Below are 26,951 nucleotides of genomic sequence, written 5' to 3'. Positions count from 1 at the left end.
GACAAGGGACAGGGCCTTTTCTGTGGTGGCCCCTCGGCTGTGGAACTCCATCCAAAGCGAAATCAGATCTGCTTCATCTCTCCTGACCTTTCGGAAACTAGTGAAATCCTGGTTATGGGATCAGGCCTTTGCTGACTAAGCTGAGGTGCTGGCAAAGCGACAGCTTTAATGGACTTGACGGACCGCTTTTAGGACGATGACTTAAATTGGCGACTGTTTTGACTGTTTTAATACTGTTTTAAAACTGTTTTTATTTAAATTGTATATTTATGCTTTTGGTTGTGGGCCGCTCTAAGTCCTTCTGCGGAGGTCGAGACAGGATGAGATACAAATGTCCAAAATCTATATATATAAAAATGCTCTGTGCATAATGAGTTCCTTAAAAACAAAAGAACCAATGAGCGAAATCACACCAAATTTGGCAACAAAATGTCTCACTACATAAACTCCTTATGTAGTGAGACGTTTTGTTGCCAAATTTGGTGTGATTTCGCTCATTGGTTCTTTTGTTTTTAAGGAACTCATTATGCACAGAGCATTTATATATATATAGACCATCACTCAAAAAAAAAAATGATTTTGTCATTTGGCAGTTGTAGTTGCTGGTATTTATAGTTCAAAGAACATTCTGAACTCCACCAACGATGGAATTGAACCAAACTTGGCACACAGACCTCCCATGACCAACAGAAAATACTAGCAGCGTTTCGTGGGTATTGGCCTTGAGTTTGGGAGTTGTAGTTCACCTACATCCAGAGAACACTGTGGACTCGAACAATGATGGATCTGGACCAAACTTGGCATGAATATTCCATATGCCCAAATATGAACACAGATGGAGTTTGGGGGGAATAGACCTTTGATATTTGAGAGTTGTAGTTAAAGGGATTTATAGTTCACCTACAATCAAAGACCATTCTTAATGAACCCCATGAATGACAGAACTGGGGCAAACATCTCACACAGAACCCCCATGACCAACAGAAAATACTTAAGACCATCCAGTCCAACTCCCTTCACCAGGGCAAGAAAACGTAATGAAAGCCCTCCTGACAGAGAGCCATCAAGCCATAGATATTAGGCTTGGGCGGTTTCATTCGTTAATTTTGTAATTCGTTATTAATTCGTATTTAAATTAGCTTACGATCCAATATTGAGCCATGCAGGAATAGTGTGAGGAGTAAATTAGATTCGAAACAATTTTTCCAATTTATTTCGTAATTATTTCGTAATTATTTCGTAATTAATTATTTCGTAATTATTTCGTAATTATTTTCGCATGCCTGGTGCAAGTTTTATAGTTGTTGTTTGTTTTATCACACCAACAGCCAACAACAGAGAGAGAGGGAAGCTTCAGAAGTTCCCCCTGTCCCATTTGGAGGTTTTTCTAGCATATTGCGCAATCGCGTCCGCCATTAACGAATCGATTCGTAATTATACGAAATTTCGTATATTTCGAAATTTTTAAAAGGAAAATTTCGGAATTATTTAAAAAAACAAAACGCAAGGGCCCCCTAAAAACAAAACGAATTTAGAACCAAATTTTTCCGTGGTTACCCAAGCCTAATAGATATAGATAGATATATATGATTCGCACACACATAGATAAAGTATTATAGACTTGAAAGGGACTCCTAAAGAAGGACAATTACATGTTGCATGTTCCAGAGTAGGCAAACCAGACAATCTCTATGTCAACACTGTCAAAGAAACATCAAGAAGTACTGTTTACTAGGGCTGGGCGGTTTCGTTTCGTTAATTCGTAATTCGTTAATAATTCGTTAATTTTTTCAATTACAAAACGATAACGAACCATTCTGGAGCAATTATTAAAAAAAACGAATTTTCAAAAACGTTTTGTAAATGCTTCGTATTTCGATATTGTATTCGTTTCGTTATTGTTTTGAGGTCGTTTCGTTATTATTTCCACATGTCTGGGCCAGTTTTATGGTTTAATTAGTGAAAAAAAATTATAATATCACACCAACAGTCAAGAACAGAGGGAGAGGGAAGCTTCAGAAGGTTTTGGAGGTTTTTTAGCGTATTTCGCGGTCGCGTCCGCCATTAACAAATCGATTCGTTATTGTTTCGGAAATCGATTCGTTAATTTTTTACCATTTACGAAATTTCGTAAATATCGAACGTTTTAAAAGGAAAATTTTGTAATTATTTTAAATATCGAAACAAAAAAAAACCCCAAATACAAATCGATTTTAGAAACAAATTTTTCCGTTGTTACCCAGGCCTACTGTTTACCCACAAGTATAAAGACATTACATATATTAGAAACCAGCACTTTCTAATTACTTTATTTTCCAAATAACCAGACTGGGCCACAGCAACAAGTGGCAGGGGACCGCTAGTAAATAAATAAATAAATAAATAAATACCATTCTGAACCCCATCAATGATAGAATTGGGCCAAACTTCCCACACAGAACCCCCATGACCAACAGAAAATACTGTGTTTTCTGATGGTCTTTGGCAACCCCTCACGATCCCCAGGCATCCCGACCCCCAAGTTGAGAAACACTGCACTAGAACATCAATACTTCATTGCATGGTCATATATGGAATATATTGAGTCTTTGGATTGTGCTAGATGGGCTAATGTCAAATAGTAAATATGTGTATTTCTTTCATTCTAGATCTTCCGACGAGCTGACAAAAATGGTAAGTCCCATTATCAGTTGTGCATGCCTCTCTCTTTGTGTATTATGTTGTTTATACAATGAATTGAAAATGTGATGCATATTTTAAATGTGAGGCAGGGGAGTGGGCAAACTCAATTCCCATCTCTTAAAGCTGGATCTGCTCTGCCATATATTTATATTTTATTTATCGTGTCATTTGTATTACATATTTAACAAAACAAACAAACAAACATAAAACACAAAGTTTGCAAGCTTGGTAGTTGATTAAATGTCCTTTGACCAGTATCTGGCCACTTGGAGTTCCTCTGGTGTTGCCGCAAGAAGGTCCTCCCTTGTGCATGTGGCAGAGCTCAGGTTGCATTGCAGCAGGTGGTCAGTGGTTGGCTCTTCTCCACACTCGCATGTTGTGGATTCCACTTTGTGGCCCCATTTCTGAAGGTTGGCTCTGCATCTGGTGGTGCCAGAGCGCAGTCTGTTCACCACCTTCCAGGTCGCTCAGTTTTCTGTGTGCCCAGGGGGGTCTCTCATTTGGTATCAGCCATGGATTGAGGTTCTGGGTTTGAGCCTGCCACTTTTGGACTCTCGCTTGCTGGGGTGTTCCAGCGAGTGTCTCTGTAGATCTTAGAAAACTATTTCGTGATTTAAGTAATTGACGTGCTGGCAGATACCCAAACAGGGGGATGAGCTGGAGATGTCTCTGCCTTGGTCCTTTCACTATTGGCTGCTACTTCCCGGTGGGATGTCAGGTGGTGCAATACCGGCTAAACAGTGTAATTTCTCCAGACACCCCGTGATAATGCGGCATGTCTCATTAAGAGCCACATCTACTGTTTTAGCGTGGTGTGATGTGTTCCACACTGGGCATGCATACTCAGCAGCAGAGTAGCATAGCGCAAGGGCAGATGTCTTCACTGTGTCTGGTTGTGATCCCCAGGTTGTGCCAGTCAGCTTTCATATGATATTGTTTCTAGCACCCACTTTTTGCTTGATGTTCAGGCAGTGCTTCTTGTAGGTCAGAGCACGGTCCAGAGTGACTCCCAGGTATTTGGGTGTGCTGCAATGCTCCAATGGGATTCCTCTGGATTGCTCTGCCATAAAATACAGCTTCAGACTGCAGATGAACTGGAATTATGACAGTGTATACTCATATAATCCAGATCAATGCTGTCAGTAAAGGTGTGCAAATCTTCATTCTTAAATCGTAAGTCGTATCTAATTCGTAAGTTTTGTATATATGAACAAATTTTAAGAAACAGGGGGGAGGGAGGCAAAAACTTAAGATCAAAATACACCCAATGCTGTATTGTCGAAGGCTTTCATGGCCGGAATCACTGGGTTGCTGTGAGTTTTCCAAGCTGTCTGGCCATGTTCCAGAATCATTCTCTCCTGACGTTTCGCCTGCATCCTCAGAGGTTGTGAGGTCTGTTGGAAACTAGGAAAATTGGGATGTCCAAGGTGGGAGGAAGAACTCTTGTGTGCTTGAGGTCGGTGTGAATATTTCAATTGGCCACCTTGGGAGGAGGAGGAGGAGTAGAGCAGGGGTGGGGTGTCGGTGGGTGTGGGTGGGGCTTTGGCAGAGGGGGGAGGGTGGTGCAGAGGGTGCATTGGTCGTTTGGCCATGTGCGCGCGCCGGGGACTTTGCGCCATTGCGCATGCTCAGTTGTTTTGTCGTTTTGTGAGTGTGTTGTTGTGTTGTTTTTTATTTTGATTTGATATGTTTGTACCTTGTGGGTTGAGGTATGTGCATGGGAATTTTGGTTAATTTTCGTTGGGGGGGTTTTGAGTTTTGCTGTCCCGTTGGATGCCCCTTACAGATTTATATATATAGATATACTCGAGTATAAGCCTCGTTTTCCAGCCCCCCTTTTTAGGTTGAAAAGCTCCCTTTGGCTTATACTCGAGTCAAGGTTATTTATTCTTTTGCTCTGTTATTAGTATTATTTTTATTACATTTATTATTTGACTCTATTATTATTATATTTATAAAACAGTACAATTAATATAACTCACATATAAACAATAACACAGAGAATTTAAAACCTTGTCTTGTTTGGCCCACATAGAATCATAGAATCATAGAATCAAAGAGTTGGAAGAGACCTCATGGGCCATCCAGTCCAACCCCATTCTGCCAAGAAGCAGGAATTGCATATAAATCACCCCTGACAGATGGCCATCCAGCCTCTGCTTAAAAGCTTCCAAAGAAGGAGCCTCCACCACACTCCGGGGCAGAGAGTTCCACTGCTGAATGACTCTCACAGTCAGGAAGTTCTTCCTAATGTTCAGATGGAATCTCCTCTCTTGTAGTTTGAAGCCATTGTTCCGCGTCCTAGTCTCCAAGGAAGCAGAAAACAAGCTTGCTCCCTCCTCCCTGTGGCTTCCTCTCACATATTTATACATGGCTATCATATCTCCTCTCAGCCTTCTCTTCTTCAGGCTAAACATGCCCAGTTCCCTAAGCCGCTCCTCATAGGGCTTGTTCTCCAGACCCTTGATCATTTGAGTCGCCCTCCTCTGGACACATTCCAGCTTGTCAATATCTCTCTTGAATTGTGGTGCCCAGAATTGGACACAATATTCCAGATGTGGTCTAACCAAAGCAGAATAGAGGGGTAGCATTACTTCCTTAGATCTAGACACTATGCTCCATGTGTCCCAGTGGGAGGTACAAAGGGGGGTTAACAAATGGCTTTCTAATGGCTTCCTGAGCTTGACTTGAGTCCATTTCTGCCACATGCTCAGAATGACGAGAAACCCGGGCATCGAGGAAACGTTGCTGGAAGCCCGCAGAGCAGCTGACATGCTGCGATACTTTGTCCTTTTCCGCACAGTTAGAACTGGTGACCTGTAAAAAACAAAAAGAATTCCCGGTGACCAATTATGGCTGCATTAAGAAGGAAAAGGGCAACGTGTTAAAACATCGCCGGCCTCTTGAAAGCCTTTGCATGTTTTCAGACTTGTGAAGGTGAAAGAAAGTTAAGAGCAGAGTCAAGTCGAGAGAAACTCTTCATGCTGAGCCATGACTGAATAGCTTGTGTAGGCACCTCAAATTAAAGGGGAAAGGCATTGGATTATTGGGTGTATCATTCATAGATAGATAGATAGATAGATAGATAGATAGATAGTTGTCCTCCCAACCCTGCTATACTCCTGCGACACATGGACTGTCTACAGACGTCACATGCAACTCTTGGAACGATTCCATCAACGCTGCCTCCGAATAATCCTGCAAATCTCTTGGGAAGACAAGCGGACAAATGTCAGCGTGCTGGAAGAAGCAAAGACCACCAACACTGAAGCAATGGTCCTCCGCCATCAACTCCGCTGGACCGCCCACATTGTCCACATGCCCGACCACCGTCTCCCAAAGCAGTTGCTCTATTCCAAAGTCAAGAACAGAAAGCGGAATGTTGGTGGGCAGGAAAAGAGATTGAAAGATGGGCTCAAAGCCAACCTTAAAAACTCTGGCATAGACATCGAGAACTGGGAAGGCCTGGCCCATGAGCGTTCCAGCTGGAGGTCAGCTGTGACCAGCAGTGCTGTAGAATTTGAAGAGGCACGAATAGAGGACAAAAGAGAGAAACGTGCCAAGAGGAAGGTGTGTCAAGCCAACCCTGACCGGGACCGCCTTCCACCTGGAAACCGATGCCCTCACTGCAGGAGAAGATGCAGATCAAGAATAGGGCTCCACAGTCACCTACGGACCCACAAGAACACTGATCCTGGAAGACTATTCTACTCGGCAAACGAGGGATTGCCTAAGTAAGTAAAGTATAGGGATACAATTACAAATAATCACGTGCATGGTGCATCTACACCATAGAATTACCTGTGGACCAATCGCCAGGATACTACACTTGGAGGACCATCATCCTCGGACTACGAGGGATCACCTAAGTAAGTAAAAGTAGGATATGTATGTGTGTGTGTGTGTGTGTATGTGTGTGTATGTATATATATCCTACTTTTACTTATTTAGGCGATCCCTTGTTACGCGTTGCTGTGGCCCTATCTGGTGATCTGGAAAATAAAGTAATGAGAAAGTGTTGGTTTCTAATATATGCAATGTCTTGATGCTTGTGGGTGAACAGTATTTGTTGTTGTTTCTTTGTCAGTGTTGATGTGGAGATTGTCTGGTTTGCCTACTCTGGAACATGCAACATATCATTGTCCTTCTTTAGGGGGTCCCTTTCAAATCTATGATATTATATCTATGTGTGTGTGAATCAGATCTATCTATCTATATCTATGGCTGGATGGCTCTTTGTCAGGAAGGCTTTGATTACGTTTTCTTGCCCTGGTGAAGAGAGTTGGACTGGATGGTGTTAAGTATTTTTTGTTGATCATGGGGGTCCTGTGTGGGAAATCTGGCCCAATTCTCTAGTTAGTGAGGTTCAGAATGCTCTTTGATTGTAGGTGAACTATAAATCCCAGTATCTACAACTCCCAAATATGAATGTCTATTTTCCCCAAACTCCATCTGTGTTCATATTTGGGCATATGGAATATTTGCACCAAATTTGATCCAGATCCATCATTGTTTGAGTCCACAGTGTTCTCTGGATGTAGGTGAACTACAACTCCCAAACTCAAACTCAATGCCCATCAAACCCTTCTAGTGTTTTTTGTTGGTCATGGGAGTTCTGTGTGCCAAGTCTGGTCCAATTTCATCATTGGTTGAGTTCGGAATGCTCTTTGATTGAAGATTCATTGTCATTGAAGATGAACTATAAATCCCAGCAACTCCAACTCCCTAATGACAAAATAAAAAAATGGTGTGATGATCATTCCTTGGGTTAGTAGGTGTCTTGTGTCCAAATTTGGTGTCAATTCGCCCAATGGTTTTTGAGTTATGTTAATCCCACAAACGAACATTACATTTTTATTTATATAGATATATATATAGGAAAGATATGGGAAGATAGATGGAGTTAAAGGATTTATTGCTTTTACCTTTGAGAGCTAAGACTGGGGAACAGGATACAAGGAGAAAGCTTGGAAATATGACTTTCGAGGCTGCATTGTTCAGAATCCGTTTGAAATTATTTGGAGAGTTGTAGCATTCTGTGATAGGCTCCTTCGGCACATGGAAGATCTTCTAGATCTCATGATGCAATACAGTTTTTGTTCCTAGGTTATAAATGTCATTTCCTAATTGGTTCTATCATAAGAACATGGAAAAAGTTTATTAAAATGCAAAAAAAAAAAAAACATTTAATTTTGCAGGACATCCTGCAGCACATTTTGCTATAGCATTTCAATGAATATTTCAGAGAGTCTCAACCATTCATCTACACTGTTGAATTAATGCAGTTTGATACCACTTTAATTGGCATGGTTGATTGCTATGGCATCCTGATAGTTGTTTTTGAACTATTTGTTGCAGACGAGCTTGAAAAGCTATAGTTCCCAGAATCCCATAGCCTTGAGCTGTGGGTATTAAAGTGGTGTCAAACTGCGTTAATTCCACAGTGTAGATGTAGCCCTCGCCATCAGCCTCAGTCTGCTAAAAGAATTCAGTAATGAGTATGCATTCCCCTAAGCAGGTTGGATAATGAGCATCTCACACAACAAAGCACGAAGAGTCAAAACAAAAGCCTAGTGCTCATTCCTCGGCTTCAAGATGGTTGCTAACCAGCCATGACATCTGTTGTGGAAACTTGAATTGTCACAATATTAGGGAAGACGGGGTGTTGGCAGCACTTGGGATCCACTTGTGGAATCAGAAATTATGTGTCAGGGAAGCAAATGAAAATTTATACACACACACATAGAGAGAAAGAGTTGGCTGTCACGTTGCCAGGGCTCTACCTTGTTTAGGTAGAGATGAACCAAACTCCTGGTTTTATCAAACAGTTTAATTAAAACAGCACTTACTTGCTGGCTGTTTTAATAGACCAAAATATAAAACACAAAGATAGCACGCAGCTACAGAATAAACAAAAACTGATAGCAAAAATAACTTCATAGTCAAAAGGGTCCAGTCCAATGATCAAATGCCGAGAGTTCAATAAACAAAGTCCAGGGATCAAGAGTCTATACCATAGTCAAAAGCCAGTCCAAAGATTCAAGGTTCCAGGATTCCAAGATTACAGGAGATAGGTCAGGATACCGAAAAATCCAACAGATCTTGGGGGGGGGAACCAGCAGCATCCACCACCAAAATACAACTGATACTTTTCTCCCAAAGATTAGTCTCAAGGTTAGCTCCTTAAATCCAGTAACACCCAGCTGCAAACCATCTCCTCCACACCTCCACCCCTAATTACTTTCACCCATGAACTCCCACTTACAGATTACCAAACCCTCTAGAACTAATACTCACATTAACCCTTCCATCACCACCACCATCAACTGCAGAACATATGACATGGCCCTCCGCATTTGCTAGGGTTAGAGGAGCAAGATTCCTGCAAAAGTTTGAGAATGGCCACTTGTAAGCCCCATATTGTATGTCCAAGAAAGTCCTACACCACTGGAGAAATTACACTGTTTAGCTGGTATTGCACCATCTGACATCCGCCGGGATGTAGCAGCCAATAGCGAAAGGACCAAGGCAGTGGCATCTCCAGCTCGTCCCCTGTTTGGGTATCAGCCAGTACGTCAATGACTTAAATCAAGAAATAGTTTTCTAAGATCTACAGAGACACTCGCTGGAACACCTCAGGAAGCGAGAGTCCAAAAGTGGCAGGCTCAAACCCAGAACCTCAACCAATGGCTGATACCAAATGAGAGACTCCCCCCTGGGCACACAGAAAACTGGGCGACTTGGAAGGTGCTGAACAGACTGCGCTCTGGCACCACGAGATGCAGAGCCAACCTTCAGAAATGGGGCTACAAAGTGGAATCCACGACATGCGAGTGCGGAGAAGAACAAACTACAGACAATCTGCTGCAATGCAACCTGAGCCCTGCAACATGCACAATGGAGGACCTTCTTATAGTAACACCAGAGGCACTTCAAGTAGCCAGCTACTAGTCAAAGGACATTTAATCAACTACCAAGCTTGCAAACTTTGTGTTTTGTTTGTTTGTTTGTTTGTTAAAAATACAATACAACTGTTTGGCTTGCTCCTGACACGATAAATAAAATAAATCTCCCCAATTTCATAATGAGTGTTGAAACATTTTTTTTCATTGATCACATAGGACTATTGTCTACTGCAGAGTACAGAAGGGCATTGCTAACATTGCTAACATATGTCACATATCTGGCTCGTCTTTCAGTGTGATATACAACATCATATGTCAGCAATGTCCTCCAGGCAGGGGCGGCTCATCCATTATGCGAAGTAAGGGGTCACAGAACACTTTTTTTTGCCAGGGGCGTAGAGGCGCCTCTGTAAATGCCCCTCGTCCGCCACTTGAGGAGCACCCCCCTCAGCTCACAACAACCCTAGCAGTCTGGGGGGAGCCTCGGCTTTCTTGCCTCGCTGCTGAGTGATTCTCTTCCCAAAGGGGCCAGGCCCCTGAGCCTCGCCTAGCCCCTCTCATTCCTGCTCCGCCCGGCCACCGGGTGCGCAAGCAGAGCCGGCGCTCAATCGTTCTCCGCGTTCGATCCCTTCCCCATGACCGACTCCCTTTCCCAATCCCACGGCGCTCCACCCGCTTCCTCTCCTCTCCCCAATCCGCAGGTGGGCCAAGGGCCGGAGTCGCCGCGCCTGGCCCTCTTCGGGTCCAGAGGCATGTCTGAAGACCCCAGCGTGCGCACCAAAAGTCGCCTCTTCTCCTGACTTTCTCTTCAGCCATTGGGACCAAGAGAGAGAGAGAGAGAGAGAGATCCTCCGGCCGGAGATATCTCCCACCTCCGCTCCCTCCTTTGTTTTTGCAGCTACCTTCAGGAAAGGTGGGCATCTCCACCTCTCTCTCTCTCTCTCTCTCTCTCTCTCTTGGTCCCAATGGCTGAGGAGAAAGTCAGGAGAAGAGGTTATTTTTGGTGCACACGCTTGGTCTTCAGGCACGCCTCCGGACCCAAAGCGGGCCAGACAAGGGAGCAATTACCTAGGGCCGCCTCTGCCTCCAGGTAAGGAAAATCATGCGTATGTGTTTGTCACTATCTAGGAGCATCTTTGCAAAAAAAAAAGTGTTAAATTACACGTTTAGTTAGATCTTAATCTTTACATCCTAAACAGGTAACACTCCCGCCCCCATCTTCCTCAAGTTTGCTAAACTTGCACAAAACTGCACCCAAACCAGGTCAGCATGACAACCAATTCATCACAAATAAGAGCAGTGAGTTACTCCAAATGGGAATAAGAGATGAGAAGAGCCATATGAAGCCAGGGGCTTCAGAAATGTACGGTTTTGATCACTTGCTGCACGATCCTTGGAATGAAATGAATCTTTTCTATGTGTTTTCATATACTATGCATGCATATTTGGATGGTGCACATATTGTCCTTCTCTCCTTCTCTAGTTTGGATTTAATTCTTCTGGTTTGGATAGGGTTTCTGTAAGAGGGTTGTCTGGAAGCTGATTCAATATAATATTACTTCATTCTAGGCAGATGAAGGCTCTGTGATATAGTTACACCGCAACCAGCATTACCAACTCAGATTTGGCGTTGTAGATCAGCCAGAGGCTGATAGTTTATGTGATGATTTAGAGAGGATTGAGAGCTTTTCTGTGTCACAAAGTGATAAGTCCTCAAGTCTGGGAAATTCAGGTCTGGGAAATGATGGTTCTCTCTGTGAGAAAATTGTCTCAGAAAATGCAGGGCCTCAAGGCCAGTCAGAGGAGCCAGAAATAGCAGCAGCAGATAAGGAATCGAGTAAAGATCTGAGTGATAAGGAAGGTTCCCAGGGGAAACCACCTGTAGCCATAAAAAACAACAAAAGTCTTTGTGCTGTCGCACGCTGGGTCTATAGCAATTGGCTTTTGAACAGGACGTGCTCTTTGTGCCCAGCAGGAAGCCAGGGTGCCTTGGATGAGAGGTCCTATGGGTTTTCATATACAAAGTCTTTAGAGGCTTAAAAGTTTAACAAAGTTCTTTATTATTGCTTAGATCTTCAACAAACAATCTTAGATCTTCAGCAAATCAAACAAATGCTTCTTAACTTGTCTACAATGGACAGGCAACTTGCTTGGAGAACTATTTCTTTCCGTTACGAGGAAACCCCTTTTTAACCCTTCCCTGGGCAATCTGCTTTCTAGGCTTTGCTAGTGTGGGCTCTACTCCCGGCTCCAAAATGCTTCTTGGGTACCTGAGTAGACCTACCAGCCAAGGCTCTGAAGAATTTCCAGCTGGAGTCCTTAAGATTTTTCCCACGAAAGTTGTAGGTCTGTTTCTCTCACCCCAACAAGGATTGTGCTGTAAAGCTGTTCTCTTAAAAGCCTTTCTTTAGAGACTGTTCTTAAAGCTGTTAGGTTGTAAATTCCCCAGCCAGAGCTTTTGGGAATGTTTCCCCTGGATTTTGTAAGAAACGAAGCTTCTCTACAGGTAGAAAATTTTCACGGCCTGTAGCTGAGCTTCCAACTGTAAGACTGAACTAAAATGGTTCCCTTTCCCTCCTGAACCTGGAAAAAGGGCTTTTGTAAGAAAGCCCTTTTGTAAGAACCCCCCCCCCCCCCCAGATTTTGTAAGAAACGAAGCTTCTCTACAGGTAGAAAACTTTCACGTCCTGTAGCCAAGCTTCCAACTGTAAGACTGAACTAAAATGGTTTCATTTCCCTCCTGAACCAGGAAAAAAGGGCGGAACTAAAACTTAATGATGATAGACAGGTGGCTAGCCCCACAACTGCAGCCTAGCAGGAACCATCCAACTGCAAAATGCATGGCCAGAACAAGCACATGCAAATGCTCAAAGAATGAAAGGGAGTTTGGAGCTCCTGGTACAGCCGTACCAGCACAGTCTTCATTTACAAATCAGAGATGAAAATATATTTCATCAGTCAGAAAGAATACGTGGAAAAGTTGTGGAGAAAATTCACGGGAGAAGGAATGCTTTCATGGATGCCTATTAGACCACAAGTTGTTTACCTTACAGTCAGTTCAGGCAATGCTGCATTAGAGTAAGAAGCTAAGCCTGGGTTCTCTTCTTCCTGCTTCTCTGTTTTGTCTGGATTTAGTTTCAATTTGTTTTTCCTCATCCAGCCCATTACCTCCTCCAGACATTCAGAGGATGTTCCAGTTGATGAATACTCTTAGTTTGGGCGTTATGAAAAACCTTAGTTTGAATAAATTGTGGACATATAGTGCAAAGGTGACACGGAAAATTTCCAACTAAATTAGGTCTAATCCTCATTATTTAAGAATCATGGTTAATATCTGAGTGTACCAACATGTCCTTCAAGTTTTGTGTTCTTTTGTGTGTTATCATGGGAGGTTTTTCACAACCTGGTATGTCCCTTATGAATTGCCAATATTTTTTTTTACAGTTTTAATGGCCTGTCTAGAGAAATTGGTTAATGTCAAGGGCCAGACCAATCTGTCGTCAGTGGACACAGATTTGTCTGTCTGCAGAGTAGTGTGTGAAACTCTGATGATGGCATTATCAATAAGATGTCCTGGATAACCCTTGGCTATGAATTGATTTTTTACTGATGTTAAATTACATTCAAAATCTTTTTGCAGTGTACAATTACGTTTGATTCTCAGTATTTGAGAATAAGGTAAATTATTTTTTAAAGATAGCGAATGGAAGCTAGAATAATGAAGAGTTGAGTTTCGATCTGTTGGTTTTCGGTAATTATTAACCACTAGTCTACTGTTCAGTTTGGTAACCAAAACATCTAAGTACGGAATGCTATTTGGGTCAATATTAGGCTTGGGTAACCACGGAAAAATTTGGTTCTAAACTCGTTTTGTTTTTAGGGGGCCCTTGCGTTTCGTTTTTTTAAATAATTCTGAAATTTTCCTTTTAAAAATTTAAAAATTTCCGAAATTTCGTAAAATTACGAATCGATTGGTTAATGGCGGACACGATTGCGCAATATGCTAAAAAAATCCTCCAAATGGGACAGGGGGAACTTCTGAAGCTTCCCTCTCCCTCTGTTGTTGACTGTTGGTGTGATAAAACAAACAACAACTATAAAACTTGCACCAGACATGCGAAAATAATTACAAAATAATTACGAAACAATTACGAAACAATTACGAAACAATTACGAAATAAATTGAAAAAATTGTTTCGAATCTAATTTACGCCTCACACTATTCCTGCATGGCTCAATATTGGATCGTAAGCTAATTTAAATACGAATTAATAACGAATTACGAAATTAACGAACAAAACCACCCAAGCCTAGTCAATATGTCTAGTAAATTTAATGTCCGGGTGAATGGTGTTGACCCATAACAATAAATCATGTGCAGATTGTAGATGATTCATAATGATAAACACGTTATCAATGTACCTAACGTACTTGATCATGTGACTAAAGATGGGATTCTGTGTGGAGTTCAAAATGGATGGGTGTCAGAGGGGTCGGCAAAGACCATTTTATTTATTTATTTATTTATTTATTTAGAGTTTTTATAGCCCGGTCTTCTCGACCTCCGAGGAGGGACTCAGGCCAGCTAACAACATAACATTCAATACAATAAGAAAAAACAGTATAGATCATCAATATAAAATACAATAAAATACAATTCGTACAAGTTACAAAAAAGTCAGTTTGTCAGAGTGAATCACAAATTCATCGCCATCCGCCAGAAAGGTCAGCAGTTATTGACTCAGTCATCATTCTGCAAATGCATTATCCCAAAGCCATGTTTTTACCAGCTTTCTAAAAGTCAGGAGGGAAGAGGCAAATCTAATCTCCATTGGGAGGGAGTTCCAGACCCGAGGGGCCACCACCGAAAAGGCCCTGTCCCTCGTTCCCACCAAACGCAATTGCGAAAGAGGTGGGACTGAGAGCAGGGCCCCTCCAGAAGATCTTAACAACCTTGATGGTTCATAGGGGAGAATCCGTTCAGACAGGTAAATAGGGCCGGAGCCGTTTAGGGATTTATAGGTCAACACCAGCACTTTGAATTGTGCTCGGAAGCTGATTGGCAGCCAGTGGAGCTGGCGCAACAGAGGAGTAGTATGCTCCCTGTACCCCGCTCCCGTTAGTAGTCTGGCTGCCACTCATTGGACTAGTTGTAGCTTCCGAGCAGTCTTCAGCGGCAACCCCACGTAGAGAGCGTTGCAGTAGTCTATACGGGATGTAACCAGAGCATGTACCATCGTGGCCAAGTCAGACTTCCCAAGGTACGGGACACAGTATTTTCTGTTGGTCATGGGAGTTCTGTCTGCCAAGTTTGGTTCAATTCCATTGTTGGTGGAGCTCAGAATGCTTTTTGATTGTAGATGAACTATAAATACCGGCAACTACAACTCCCAAATGACAAAATCAACCCCCCCCCCCCAATCCTCACCAGTATTCAAATATGGACATTATCAGGTATTTGTGCCAAATTTGGTCTAGTGAATGGAAATACATCCTGCATATCAAATATTTACATTACAATGCATTACAGTAGCAAAATTGCAGTTGTGAAGTAGTGTTGCAGCATGATAGGAGAGATAATATCAAGAGAGATCCTTTCCGGAGATAGAAAATAACGTTTATTTCCAGCTGGGACCCTGGAGTGGAGCTGTGTCCAAAAGCAACCAGAGTGCCCGATAAAGGCATTGACTGCCTTTTATATACTTCAAATGCAGGCAAACAAAGAAACATGCTTCTACGTACATTGACATCATTCACTGCATCACTTTAGCATCACAGAAATACCAAATTCTATCTTCCAACATACAAAAGGCATGTCTCTGTATTTCTTTCTAAAGAGCAGCATACAACTTACAGCTTACATTCATCAATCAAGGGGCCTACTTTGACTTGTCAGGAGGGAGGCAGATTTGCTCCTTACTTATCTCTGTTACTACTATGATGGGCTTATCTCCCCTCTTACTGGAATGTTCATCCCCCTCCTGCCCATGCCTTGGACACAGATCTCCTTCAGCATTCTTTCTAATACTGTGCTGGTACGGCTGTACCAGGAGCTCCATTTTTTTTCTTTTCTATTGAGTGTTTGCTTGTATTCCGAAGTTCCCTGCATTTTGCAATAAGGTGGCTTCCCTTGGTTTGCAATATTAGGGCCAATGACCCATCAATTATCATTATGTTCTTTAGTTCCGCCCCTTTCCCTAGGGTTCAGGAAGGAAAGGGAGCCATTTTAGCTCTGTCTTACAGTTGAAAGCTTAGCTACAGGACGTGAATCAGCTCCACCTGTAGAGAACCTTCGTTTCACCAATTCCAGGGGAAAATTCCAAGGGAAAACAGTTCCAAAGGACTCCAGCTAGAGAATCTACAAAGCCTTCACTGGTAGGTCTGCTCGGGACCCAAGAAGCAGTTTGGAGCCGGAAGTAGAGCCCACACCAGCAAAGTTTAGAAAGTAGAAACTTGTTCCTCCTTCTTCTAGTAACAAATAGCCTATTATTTTCAAGAAGGGGTTAAAAAAGGTTTTCCTCTTAAAGAAAAGAAACAGTTCACGAAGCCAGTTGCCTGCCCCTTGTGGACAAGATTAAGAAAGCCATCAGTTGATTCAAAGCCCTGAAGTATTTGTTTGACCTGTTGAAGATCTGAGAAGTATTTGATTGTTTGTTGAAGACTTAAGCAATAATAAAGGACTTTGTTAAACTTTTCAAACTTCTAAAGACTCTGTATAGGAAAATCCATAGGGCCTCTCACTCGAGGCACCCCGGCTTCCCGCTGGGCACAAAGAGCACGTCCTGTTCAAAAGCCAACTGCTGTAGGCCCAGAGCATGACAGCACAAATACACAGAGAGAATTATTTTTCTATACATTTCAGTGCTTGTAAAGTACATACAGTTTATACATAAATAAATATATATTTTTCCAATATCTCCCCATCAGTAACAACAAAAATAATTTTACGGTTGGGGATCACCACAACATGAGGAACTCCATTAGGAAGGTTAAGAAACACTAATCATCCACAAAGACGACTATACCAGTCTCAACTCCCTACAATTTTCGCTACAATACCTTACTAGAAGTGCGGAAGCATTGTGGGGAAAGACAGAATTGAACTCAGGAGGAGTATAGGTTATATTGCCCATGGAAATGAGCCTTTGCTCCATTTTACTGGCAGTTTGTTATTTGGGAAGAACAGATTTTTGCAACAGCTAAGACCATGGCATCACTAATAGACCCCAAAGGCTTTTTTAATGTTATCTTACTATCTGTGCCCTGCCACGCGTTGCTGTGGCCTATAGTAAGAATTTTCGAAGTAGAGGTAGATATCTGGACTATTATGAAGGAGAGGTACCTACCTATTCCTTCCCTCCTTTTTCTTCCCCTTCCCCTTTCTCTCCTTTCTTCCTTCTCTATCTCTTTCTTTTATTCCTTTTTTCGCTCTTTGGTTTCATCCTTCCTTCTCTCTTTCCTTCCTTCCTTCCCTCCCCCTTTCTCTACTTCTTCCTTTGTCTCCTTTCTTCCCTCCCTGTTTCCTTCCTTCTTTTACTTTTTTATTTCCTTTTCTCCTTCCTTCTTTCTTTACTTCTTTCCTGCATTTCCCTCCATTTTTCTTTCCTTTCTACTTTCTCTTCTTCCTTCCTATGGTACTTCTTGCTTTCCTTCCTTCTCTCCTTCTTTCCCTCTTTCCTTCCCTCCTTCCTTTTTTCCCTCCCTCCTTCTCTCTTTCCTTCCTTCCCCCTTTCCCTCCTTCATTCCTTCCCTTTTTCCCTCCCTCCTTTCTTCTCTTCTTCCTTCCTGTCTGTTCTCCCCCAATACCATGGTAGAGTCCCTTCTAATTCTATTCTATGAGTCTATTTAATATAGTAATATATAGTAGTTTATTTATTTATTTATTTATTTACTTTACTTTACTTTACTTGTATACCGCCGTTTCTCAGCCTAACCGGCGACTCAACGCGGTTTACAACAGGATAAAATCAGTCAACAATATACAATTCAAAACAAAAGAGCATAGTATACAATATTACACAACAGCAACAACCCAATGCGTCTCATAACTAGAGTCGAGATCCAAAATTCGTCGTCCATATTTCAGTCCCTGTGATCGTCACATTCATTGCACTGATTAACCAAAGGCCTGTTCGCACATTCAAGTTTTTAATCTTCTACGGAACACCATTAGCGAGGGAGCTGATCTTACCTCCATGGGAAGGGCGTTCCACAGCCGAGGGGCCACCACAGAGAAGGCCCTGTCTCTCGTCCCCGCCAGCCGCACCTGTGAAGCAGGCGGGATAGAGAGCAGGGCCTCCCCAGAAGATCTCAGGGTCCTGGCGGGCTGATAGGTAGAGATACATTATATTATATAGTTACATTATATTATATAGTAGTATATGTAACAATAATATATATAATATAATATGTATGTATTATATAGCAATATATATATATAATAGTAATATATAAAGTATTGTAATTATACACACACACCAACCAGTGATCCAACATCATCCATCTGTGTGTGTGTGTGTGTGTGTGTGTGTGTGCATGTGTCTACACTGCCATATTATCCAGTCCTAAGTAGATAATCTGGATTTTACATGGCAGTGTGGAAGGGGTGACTTTGGGTGCATCTACACTGTAGTTTTAATAAAGGAGGATGAAGCTGGTGAGGGGAGGAGAAAAAGGAAGGGAAGAAAGGGAGGGAAGGAGAAGGAAGGGAAGCAGAGAAAGGGAGGGAGGGTAGGAGGGGGTTGGACCGGATGGCCTTTAGGGCTCTCTTTCAACTGGTTGGCCATCCATTATGAGGGCTTTGATCGTGTCTTCCTTTACTGCCAAATGAGGTTGGGCTGGATGGTCTTTAGGGCTCATTTCCAAGCAATGTCAGTTTTGTGTGTCCCTATTACCCCCATCATGGCACCTTCCTCCCAGCATGTGGGTGAGGCGGAGGGGGCAGGGGAGGTGTGTTGTTATCTTCCTTTTTTGAATTTAAAGGTGTTTTGTGGGTTTTTTTTCAGTGATGGTGACTCCTTGGATTGTGAGGAGTTTTATTGCCAAATTTAGGGTCATTTGGCCCTGTAGTTTTTTTGTTTTTAAGCCACTCATTATGCACAGAGCATTTTTATATATATAGATTGCTTTTTGGAAAAGCATCTGCATTCACAGTAGGACCTTCTCTCCCCACTTCGGCCCCTTTTAGTAAAGGAGCTGAATCTGCCTTTTATCCAAGCTGGATGCAGCACAAGGCGGGTTGGATCCCGGTTCCCAAGAGGGCTGCAGCACTGAGAAGGAGCTGCGGCGTTTTAATGGATTTCTCATGTTGCCTCTTTACTCTCAGACTTTATGCATAAATAGCGATAAGCGCAAGGCCCCAAATCAATACGAGGGTAGTTTGTACTTACATATTCCCAAATTGTACACCTAGGGCACATCAGAGACCTTTGAAAACAAAACGTTCCTTGAATGTACGAAAATGAGCACATCAGCAAGAAGTTTGGGCTGGAACATTTCTCCTTGATGGGTTAGTTTTCTACTTGCGGTAACCTTGTTCCTCCTTCTCCTAGTAACAAATAGCCCATTATTTTCCATTTCTGACAACATATTATTATTATCCAAAATTATATACTGTGTTCAGGGCACATACCTTTGGGAGAGAAAGTGCATAAATATCCAAAATTACATATTGTGTTCAGGTTGTATACTGATCAGTACGTGTGAAAGAGCAGTACGTGTGAAAAAGATCTTGGAGTCCTCGTGGACAACAAGTTAAACATGAGCCAACAATGTGATGTGGCGGCAAAAAAAACCAATGGGATTTTGGCCTGCATCAATAGGAGCATAGTGTCTAGATCTAAGGAAGTAATGCTACCCCTCTATTCTGCTTTGGTTAGACCACACCTGGAATATTGTGTCCAATTCTGGGCACCACAATTCAAGAGAGATATTGACAAGCTGGAATGTGTCCAGAGGAGGGCAACTAAAATGATAAAAGGTCTGGAGAACAAGCCCTATGAGGAGCGGCTTAACGAGCTGGGCATTTTTAGCCTGAAGAAGAGAAGGCTGAGAGGGGATATGATAGCCATGTATAAATATGTGAGAGGAAGCCACAGGGAGGAGGGAGCAAGTTTGTTTTCTGCTTCCTTGGAGACTAGGACGCGGAACAATGGCTTCAAACTACAAGAGAGGAGATTCCATCTGAACATGAGGAAGAACTTCCTGACTGTGAGAGCCGTTCAGCAGTGGAACTCTCTGCCCCGGAGTGTGGTGGAGGCTCCTTCTTTGGAAGCTTTTAAACAGAGGCTGGATGGCCATCTGTCAGGGGTGATTTGAATGCAATATTCCTGCTTCTTGGCAGGGGGTTGGACTGGATGGCCCATGAGGTCTCTTCCAACTCTTTGATTCTATGATTCTATGATCAGGAGGGAGAGGATTAAAAGGTAAAGGTTGTCCCCTGACATTAAGTCCAGTCATGTCTGATTCTGGGGTGTGGTGCTCCTCTCCATTTCTAAGCCGAAGAGCCAGCGTTGTCCATAGACACCTCCAAGGTCATGTGGCCAGCATGACCGCATGGAGCGCCGTTACCTTCCCGCCGGAGCGGTACCTATTGATCTACTCACATTTGCATGTTTTCGAACTCCTAGGTTGGCAGAAGCGGGAGAGGATTAATTATTATTATTATTATTATTATTATTATTATTATTATTTGTTCTGTTGTGCGCTGGGCCTGTAAAGAATTTCCTTTAAAATAGGACATGCAACCTTTGCCCAGCGGGAAGCCAGGGGCCCCCAAAGAGAAGTTCTCAGGGATTTTCCAGAAGTGATGGTCTTTATAATCTTTGTTAATGCAACAAAGTCTTTATTATGGAACTAACAACAAATCTTCAATGGTTCAAACAACACTTCAAGGCTTTCTTAGTCTAGTCCTCAATGGATTGGCACCTGACTTTGATTAATTAAACTTTCTCTGTAGGAAAAACCCTTTTTAACTTCTCCCAGACTGACTGTAATCTAAGTCTTACTGATGTGGGCTCCACTACCGGGTCGAACTGCGTCTTGAGCGCCGAGTGGACCTACCAGTAAGGGCAGTAGATTCTCCAGCTGGAGTTCTTTGGTCTTCCAAACTGTTTACCCTCTGAAATTCCTCAAAGTTTTAGGGTTGTTTCCCTGGAAATCTTTGGAGATCTTTGGATGTTCTTAAGACTGTTCTCCCCCGGAAAGTCTTAAGGGTGGAAGCTTTTGTACAGGAGAAGCTTGTACACGTCCTCTACATTAGCTTTCCTTACTGAGACTAACTAAAAATGGCTCCCTTCCCTTCCCAATTGCCCTGAGCAAGGGGCAGAACCAAAACTTAATGATGATGGACAGGTGACTTGCCCTACAATTGCAACCAAAGGAAGCCACCTTTCTGCAGAGTCCCTGAAACCTTGGACTGCAAGCAAACATTGAATACAAAGCAAATAAAGTTGGAGCTCCTGGTACAGCCGTACCAGCATATTATTATTATTATTATTATTATTATTATTATTATTATTATTATGTTGTTGTTGTTGTTGTTGTTGTTGTTGTTGTTGTTATTTGATGCACAACAAGATTGGTACACAGCAAACAAGATCATTATGATGGCTGTTGTATTGGATCACACTTCAGACACTTCCCAAGTGTCTAGGACCGTGTGATGTATCAGCGAGTAATGCATGTATAGGGTTACAGCCTGTGTTGGACGGGGTTACACTCCCCCTGAAGACGCAGGTTCGCAGCTTGGGTGTGATCCTGGACTCTTCGCTAAGCTTGGAACCCCAAGTTTCGGCGGTGTCCAGGGGAGCATTTGCACAATTAAAACTTGTGCGCCAGCTGCGCCCGTACCTTGGGAAGTCTGATTTGGCCACGGTAGTCCACGCTCTGGTTACATCCCGGATTGATTACTGCAACACGCTCTACGTGGGGTTGCCCTTGAAGACTGCCCGGAAGCTTCAGATGGTCCAGCGCTCAGCAGCCAGGTTGCTAACGGGAGCGGCACTCAGGGAGCATACCATTCCTCTGCTGAGCCAGCTCCACTGGCTGCCAATCTGCTACCGGGCACAATTCAAGGTGCTGGCTTTAGCCTATAAAGCCCTAAACAGTTCTGGCCCCGCTTACCTCTCCGAACGCATCTCCACCTATGAACTGACTAGAACATTAAGATCATCTGGGGAGGCCCTGCTCTCGATCCCGCCTGCGTCACAGGCGCGCTTGGCAGGGACGAGAGACAGGGCCTTCTCAGTGGTGGCCCCTCGGCTATGGAATGCCTTGCCGGCAGACATCAGACAGGCACCTTCGTTGCTGACGTTTCGGAGAATGGTCAAGACCTGGCTTTATGAACAAGCGTTTGGCTAAGCAATGCAACCAATCAAGGAAGACGGTAAATGGAACATAGGAACGGCACAAGGACTATGAGAACGGATCTGATTTCAACTGAGGCGTTATATATGTTGTTGTTGATTTGTCTTGTCTGATTGTTAATTGTTGTGGATCGATGTTGTTGATCCCGTTTGTTGCATTGTTATGTTTTAATTGCACTGTAAACCGCATTGAGTCGCCTGTTAAGGGCTGAAAAATGCGGTATAGAAATGAAGCAAATAAATAAAATAAATAAATGCAGATCCGAGTAGGGTGGCCTTTTGTAGCTGATAGTCCATTACTTCCAAGTTCTAATTGCAAATAGCCCAATACTTCCCGTTACAAATGGCCCATTCTTTCCAAGTTCCAATTACACATAGCCCATTACTTCCAAATTCTACGTCAGTCCATTCATTTCCTTATCTTTTGCATTTGCTTCTCTGGGTTTTTCAATTTTTTATTTCATTGTATGAGAAATATAATTTGTGTGTCTGTTCCATTTTATCTCAGCGCTGATTAATTACCCAACAGTTGGCCATCCAAATTTTCCCGGGAAGGCATCCTAAAATACATTATTAGTTCTGTCAAGTACAATATGAAAAGACGACAAAGCGGAGAGTGAGGAATATATTGGCGAAATGTTCTATAGCTCATTGAGGTGCCATCTCCATGTTTCTTAGGAACTTAATTTTCTCCGCGATCTCCTATTTTCTGCCTTCCCAATTTCCTGTTAATCGGTTTTCTGAAGCGGTGTTTCCTGGGTAGCAGTGAACTATATTTAATAATTTAGGCCATCGTATTGCAAGAAAGCCCAAACACGTTCCCTTGTCAGGATTCCAAAAGTTGATTTGCAAAGAATTTGACTCACTGTCTGAGTATTTCAATTTATGAATCTAATACATTTAATCATTTCTTTCTAAAAGAGGATTAACATTCCTCCGTTAATCTGCAAAAGAAAACAATAAAGAAATAATTAGTAGCGATAATCACGGTTAAAGTCTGATTATGCATGAAATTGGGTTTATCTGGATGCTAATGGATTTCAGATGCAAAGAGATCATGGCAAAATATCTAAGATGGTAGAAAGCAAGCACGTGGCAAAGAGGGAGTGCACATACATGCTACTCCCATTTTTCACTCCAGGAAGGAAATAACTCAGCTGTCTCTCTAGGAACAAATCTCTACTTTCTTAACCCCCCCCCCCCCCAAGTGGGCTATGCAGTGAACACATGTGCACTAGAACTGTATTTTTCACACAACGGAGTTACATTCAATGCATTCCTATCTAATACATCATTTTATCTACCTGACATGTTACAGATATATACACTAGCTGTCCCCTGCCACACGTTGCTGTGGCCCAGTCTGTGAATATGTGTTTTGTGTGTGTATATATTTGTGTATATGTGTGTTTGCATACATTTATATGTGGTTTTGTGCGTGTGTTGTAATTTTTCTTTTTTGGCTTTTCCAGTCTCTTCTGCTGTGTTTTTCAGTGTTTTTATGAGTGATGGTTATTCGTTGGCCTGATAGGTGTATTGTGTCCAAATTTGGTGTCAATTCGTCCAGTGATTTTTTAGTCCTGTGTGCCATATTTGGTTCAATTCCATAATTGGTGGAGTTCAGAAGGGTCTTTGATTATAGGTGAAGTATAAATCCCAGCAATGACAACTCCCAAATGACAAAATGAGTCGCCCTCGGGCTGAGAATTGCGGTATATAAGCATAGTAAATAAATAAATAAAATCAAAATTTTTGAGTGAAGGACATACATTGGGTTGTTAGGTGTATCCTGTCCAAATTTGGTGTCAATTCCCCCAGTGGTTTTTGAGTTCCGTTAATCCCACAAACTAACATTACATTTTTATTTATATAGACTAGCCATCCCTTACCACGCGTTGCTGTGGCCCACATGGGGGTTCTGTGTGAGAGGTTTGGCCCAATTCTATCGTTGGTGGGGTTCAGAATGCTCTGTGATTGTAGGTGAACTATAAATCCCAGCAACTACAACTCCCAAATGTCAAGGTTTGTTTCCCCCAAACCCCACCGGTGGTCACATTTGGGCATATTGAGTATTCGTGTAGAGTTTGGTCCAGATCCATCATTGTTTAAGTCCAGAGTGATCTTTGGATGTAGGTGAACTACAACTCCAAAACCAAAGGACACTGCCCACCAAACCCTTCCAGTATTTTCTGTTGGTCATGGGAGAACTGTGTGCCAAGTTCGGTTCAATTCCATCGTTGGTGGGGTTCAGAATGTTCTTTGATTGTAGGTGAACTATAAATCCCAGCAACTACAACTCCCAAATGAGGAAATCAATTTTTTGAGTGAAGGACATACATTGGGTTGTTAGGTGTAGGCTGTCCAAATTTGGTGTCAATTCATCCAGCGGTTTTTGAATTCTGTTAAACCCACAAACGAACATTACATTTTTATGTATATAAATTAGAATTTCTGACCAGAGTGAACACTGATATAACTCATTGATCTGCATATAGCTGTTAAACATCAGTTTTCAGCATCTTGAGATTCATCTTACCCAATTTTTTATTTTCTTTTAATTCATTTTGGCATTTCAGTGAGGACAACTGGAATATAAATTTACTCAATAGGAACTTGGCATGTCAATGTTTTCATAAGATCCATTGATTCAACGGACCTATTTAACTATTGCATTTTGGACCTTGATCCATTCAGAGCTTGGAGGGAGACTCTATTATAATTTGCAATGCCCCAACAGCAGAATGTGAGTGTAGAAGTAATAGAATAACAGTGTCTATATATATATAATTCATAAACTCATTTCCTGTGAGGGTTTGAACAGACAGACAAAATCGCCCTCTTTCTCGGATTAATTTTGACATTGTGATATTAAAAATGCACTGTGTTAAAATGGAAGATAATGATCTTTTTCAGTTCTGTTCATTGCGCCTGGGGAAGTATAGGTGTGTGGGGGGGAGAGGCAGATGAGAGGTGTATTAGAAGATCTTTGGGAAGCAGGAAATTGGGTTGTTGTAGGTTTTTTCAGGCTGTATGGCCATGTCCTAGAGGCATTCTCTCCTGACGTTTCGCCTGCATCTATGGCAAGCATCCTCAGAGGTTGTGAGAAGGAAATTATTGGCTCCATGTGGACATTGCTGACCAATGGAGGGTACAATGAGTCTCCTTGTGGAAAGAAAAAGCAAGGTATAAATAAACACAATAATACTATTACTACTACTACTACTACTAATAATAATAATAATAATAATCCCAGGCGACAACAGGATTGAAGAGAAACAACTGGAAAAGCGGACACAATATGAGGATTGTGATGGCGCGAGTGGTGCCACCTATATGTAGAACCGTTAGTTGCAAGATTTAAACTGTTGTATCATGCTTAATCCTGCCTTTTTACCCTGCCTATGTATAGTTGGATTGATTGGTTATTTATAGCTGTCAATCAATGTTGTTTGCACCAGTTGAATTGCTTTCTCAGCTCAAGTGTTTGGCTCCACCTCTTCCTGGAGGAGGGGAGTGCTTCCCTTTTTCATTCCACCATCAGATTTTCTACCAGATGGAAGTGAGTAAGAGACTTGGCTCTAAAAGCCCCTGATTAAGTTACCTCTCAGCACCAATTCTGAGGTTTTTACCCTTGAGACTTATGCTTCATGTTCAGATCAACCTGAATGACGTTGGGAAGTCTCAAGCGCCTTCAAACCAATTCTTTTGGCACCAGGGGAAGGCCTTGTCCCTTCAGATATAGGCCATTTGAATTGGGGTTGTGAGTATTCCGATATTCACAGCCATTGAGGAAGGAGGAAACTTGGAAAAGCTTCTCAGCTGCAAACTCTTTGGACCCAAGGCAAATAGAGACTATGATGTATATTTTCCTTCACCCCTTTGAAACTTCTAGCTTATTGCCTTAAAAAGATAACTCTTTGTGAACAATAAAACTTATTTTGAGTTATCTACAGTGTTTGGGTCTTTGAGAGTTCCAGTTTCCTAAAGGAGGGCAAGAAGCAATCCCCTGGGGGAAAGATGTCACGACCATGCCTCTTTCACTAAGAGTTATAGCCCCCAGGCGTGACGGCACAAGGATTTAAAGATTGAACTGCAAACGCTCTGGCACAAACCAGTAAAAGCGGTCCCAGTGGTGATCGGCACACTGGGTGGAGTGCCTAAAGACCTTGGCCTGCACTTAAACACAATCAGTGCTGACAAAATTACCATCTGCCAGCTGCAGAAGGCCACCTTACTGGGATCTGGATGCTTTATTCGCTGATACATCACACAGTCCTAGACACTTGGAAAGTGTCCGACGTATGATCCAATACAACAGCCAGCAGAGTGATCTTGTCTGCTGTGGACTCATCTTGTTGTGTTTCTAATAATAATAATAATAATAATAATAATAATAATAATAATAATAATAAAATACCCTTACCTTCCTTGCAATGTATCAGTAACACTCGGCCAGGTAAGCTTCCACAGCCAAGTAGGGATTTGAAACTTGGGGTGCATTTACACTGTCCATTTAATGCAATTTGAAGTCAGCTCCAAAGTGCGACAACTATAAATGCGCTGCAGCAAAGTTTGAGATAAGCAAAGTTGGGGAATATTCCTTTGACCTTTGCAGCCCGAAATACAGTTGCATCTGTCAAGTAGGAAATTTAGGTACCTGGTTTGTTGTAGGTTTTTCTGGGTTATATGGCCATGTTCTATTTATTTATTTATTTATTTATTTACTTTGTTTATAGTCCGCTGTTCTCAGCCCGAGGGCGACTCACAGCAGTGTACAACACGAAAGCAACAAAATTCAAAGCACGATAAAAACAATTCACAACATTATAGAAAAAACAGTAACATCATTTCTACAAAAACCATTCCGTGTCGTCTCATCGTCCAAACCACAATCCTATGTCGTATTCCATTATTCCGTTCCTATAGTCATTACCGATCATTGCACTTCTTGTTTGAATGCCTTCTTAAACAACCAGGTTTTTAATTTCCTGCGGAAAAT

General features: G+C 42.2%; 1 protein-coding gene across 1 annotated transcript in view; it reads left to right on the top strand.

Moving 5' to 3' along the window:
* NECAB2 (N-terminal EF-hand calcium binding protein 2) overlaps nucleotides 1-26,951 on the top strand; it is a 332,316-nt gene that overhangs the window by 42,381 nt on the left and 262,984 nt on the right. The window contains exon 2 of the mRNA XM_060788246.2: nucleotides 2,649-2,673. Coding sequence (XP_060644229.2) covers nucleotides 2,649-2,673 — 25 coding nt within the window. The remainder of the gene's footprint in view (nucleotides 1-2,648; nucleotides 2,674-26,951) is intronic.

The sequence above is a fragment of the Anolis sagrei genome, chromosome 8, assembly GCF_037176765.1.
Source record: "Anolis sagrei isolate rAnoSag1 chromosome 8, rAnoSag1.mat, whole genome shotgun sequence".
NCBI classification, from domain to species: domain Eukaryota; kingdom Metazoa; phylum Chordata; class Lepidosauria; order Squamata; family Dactyloidae; genus Anolis; species Anolis sagrei.
The sequence above is the reverse complement of the archived record's forward strand: the minus strand, read 5'-3'. Positions and strand labels throughout refer to the sequence as shown.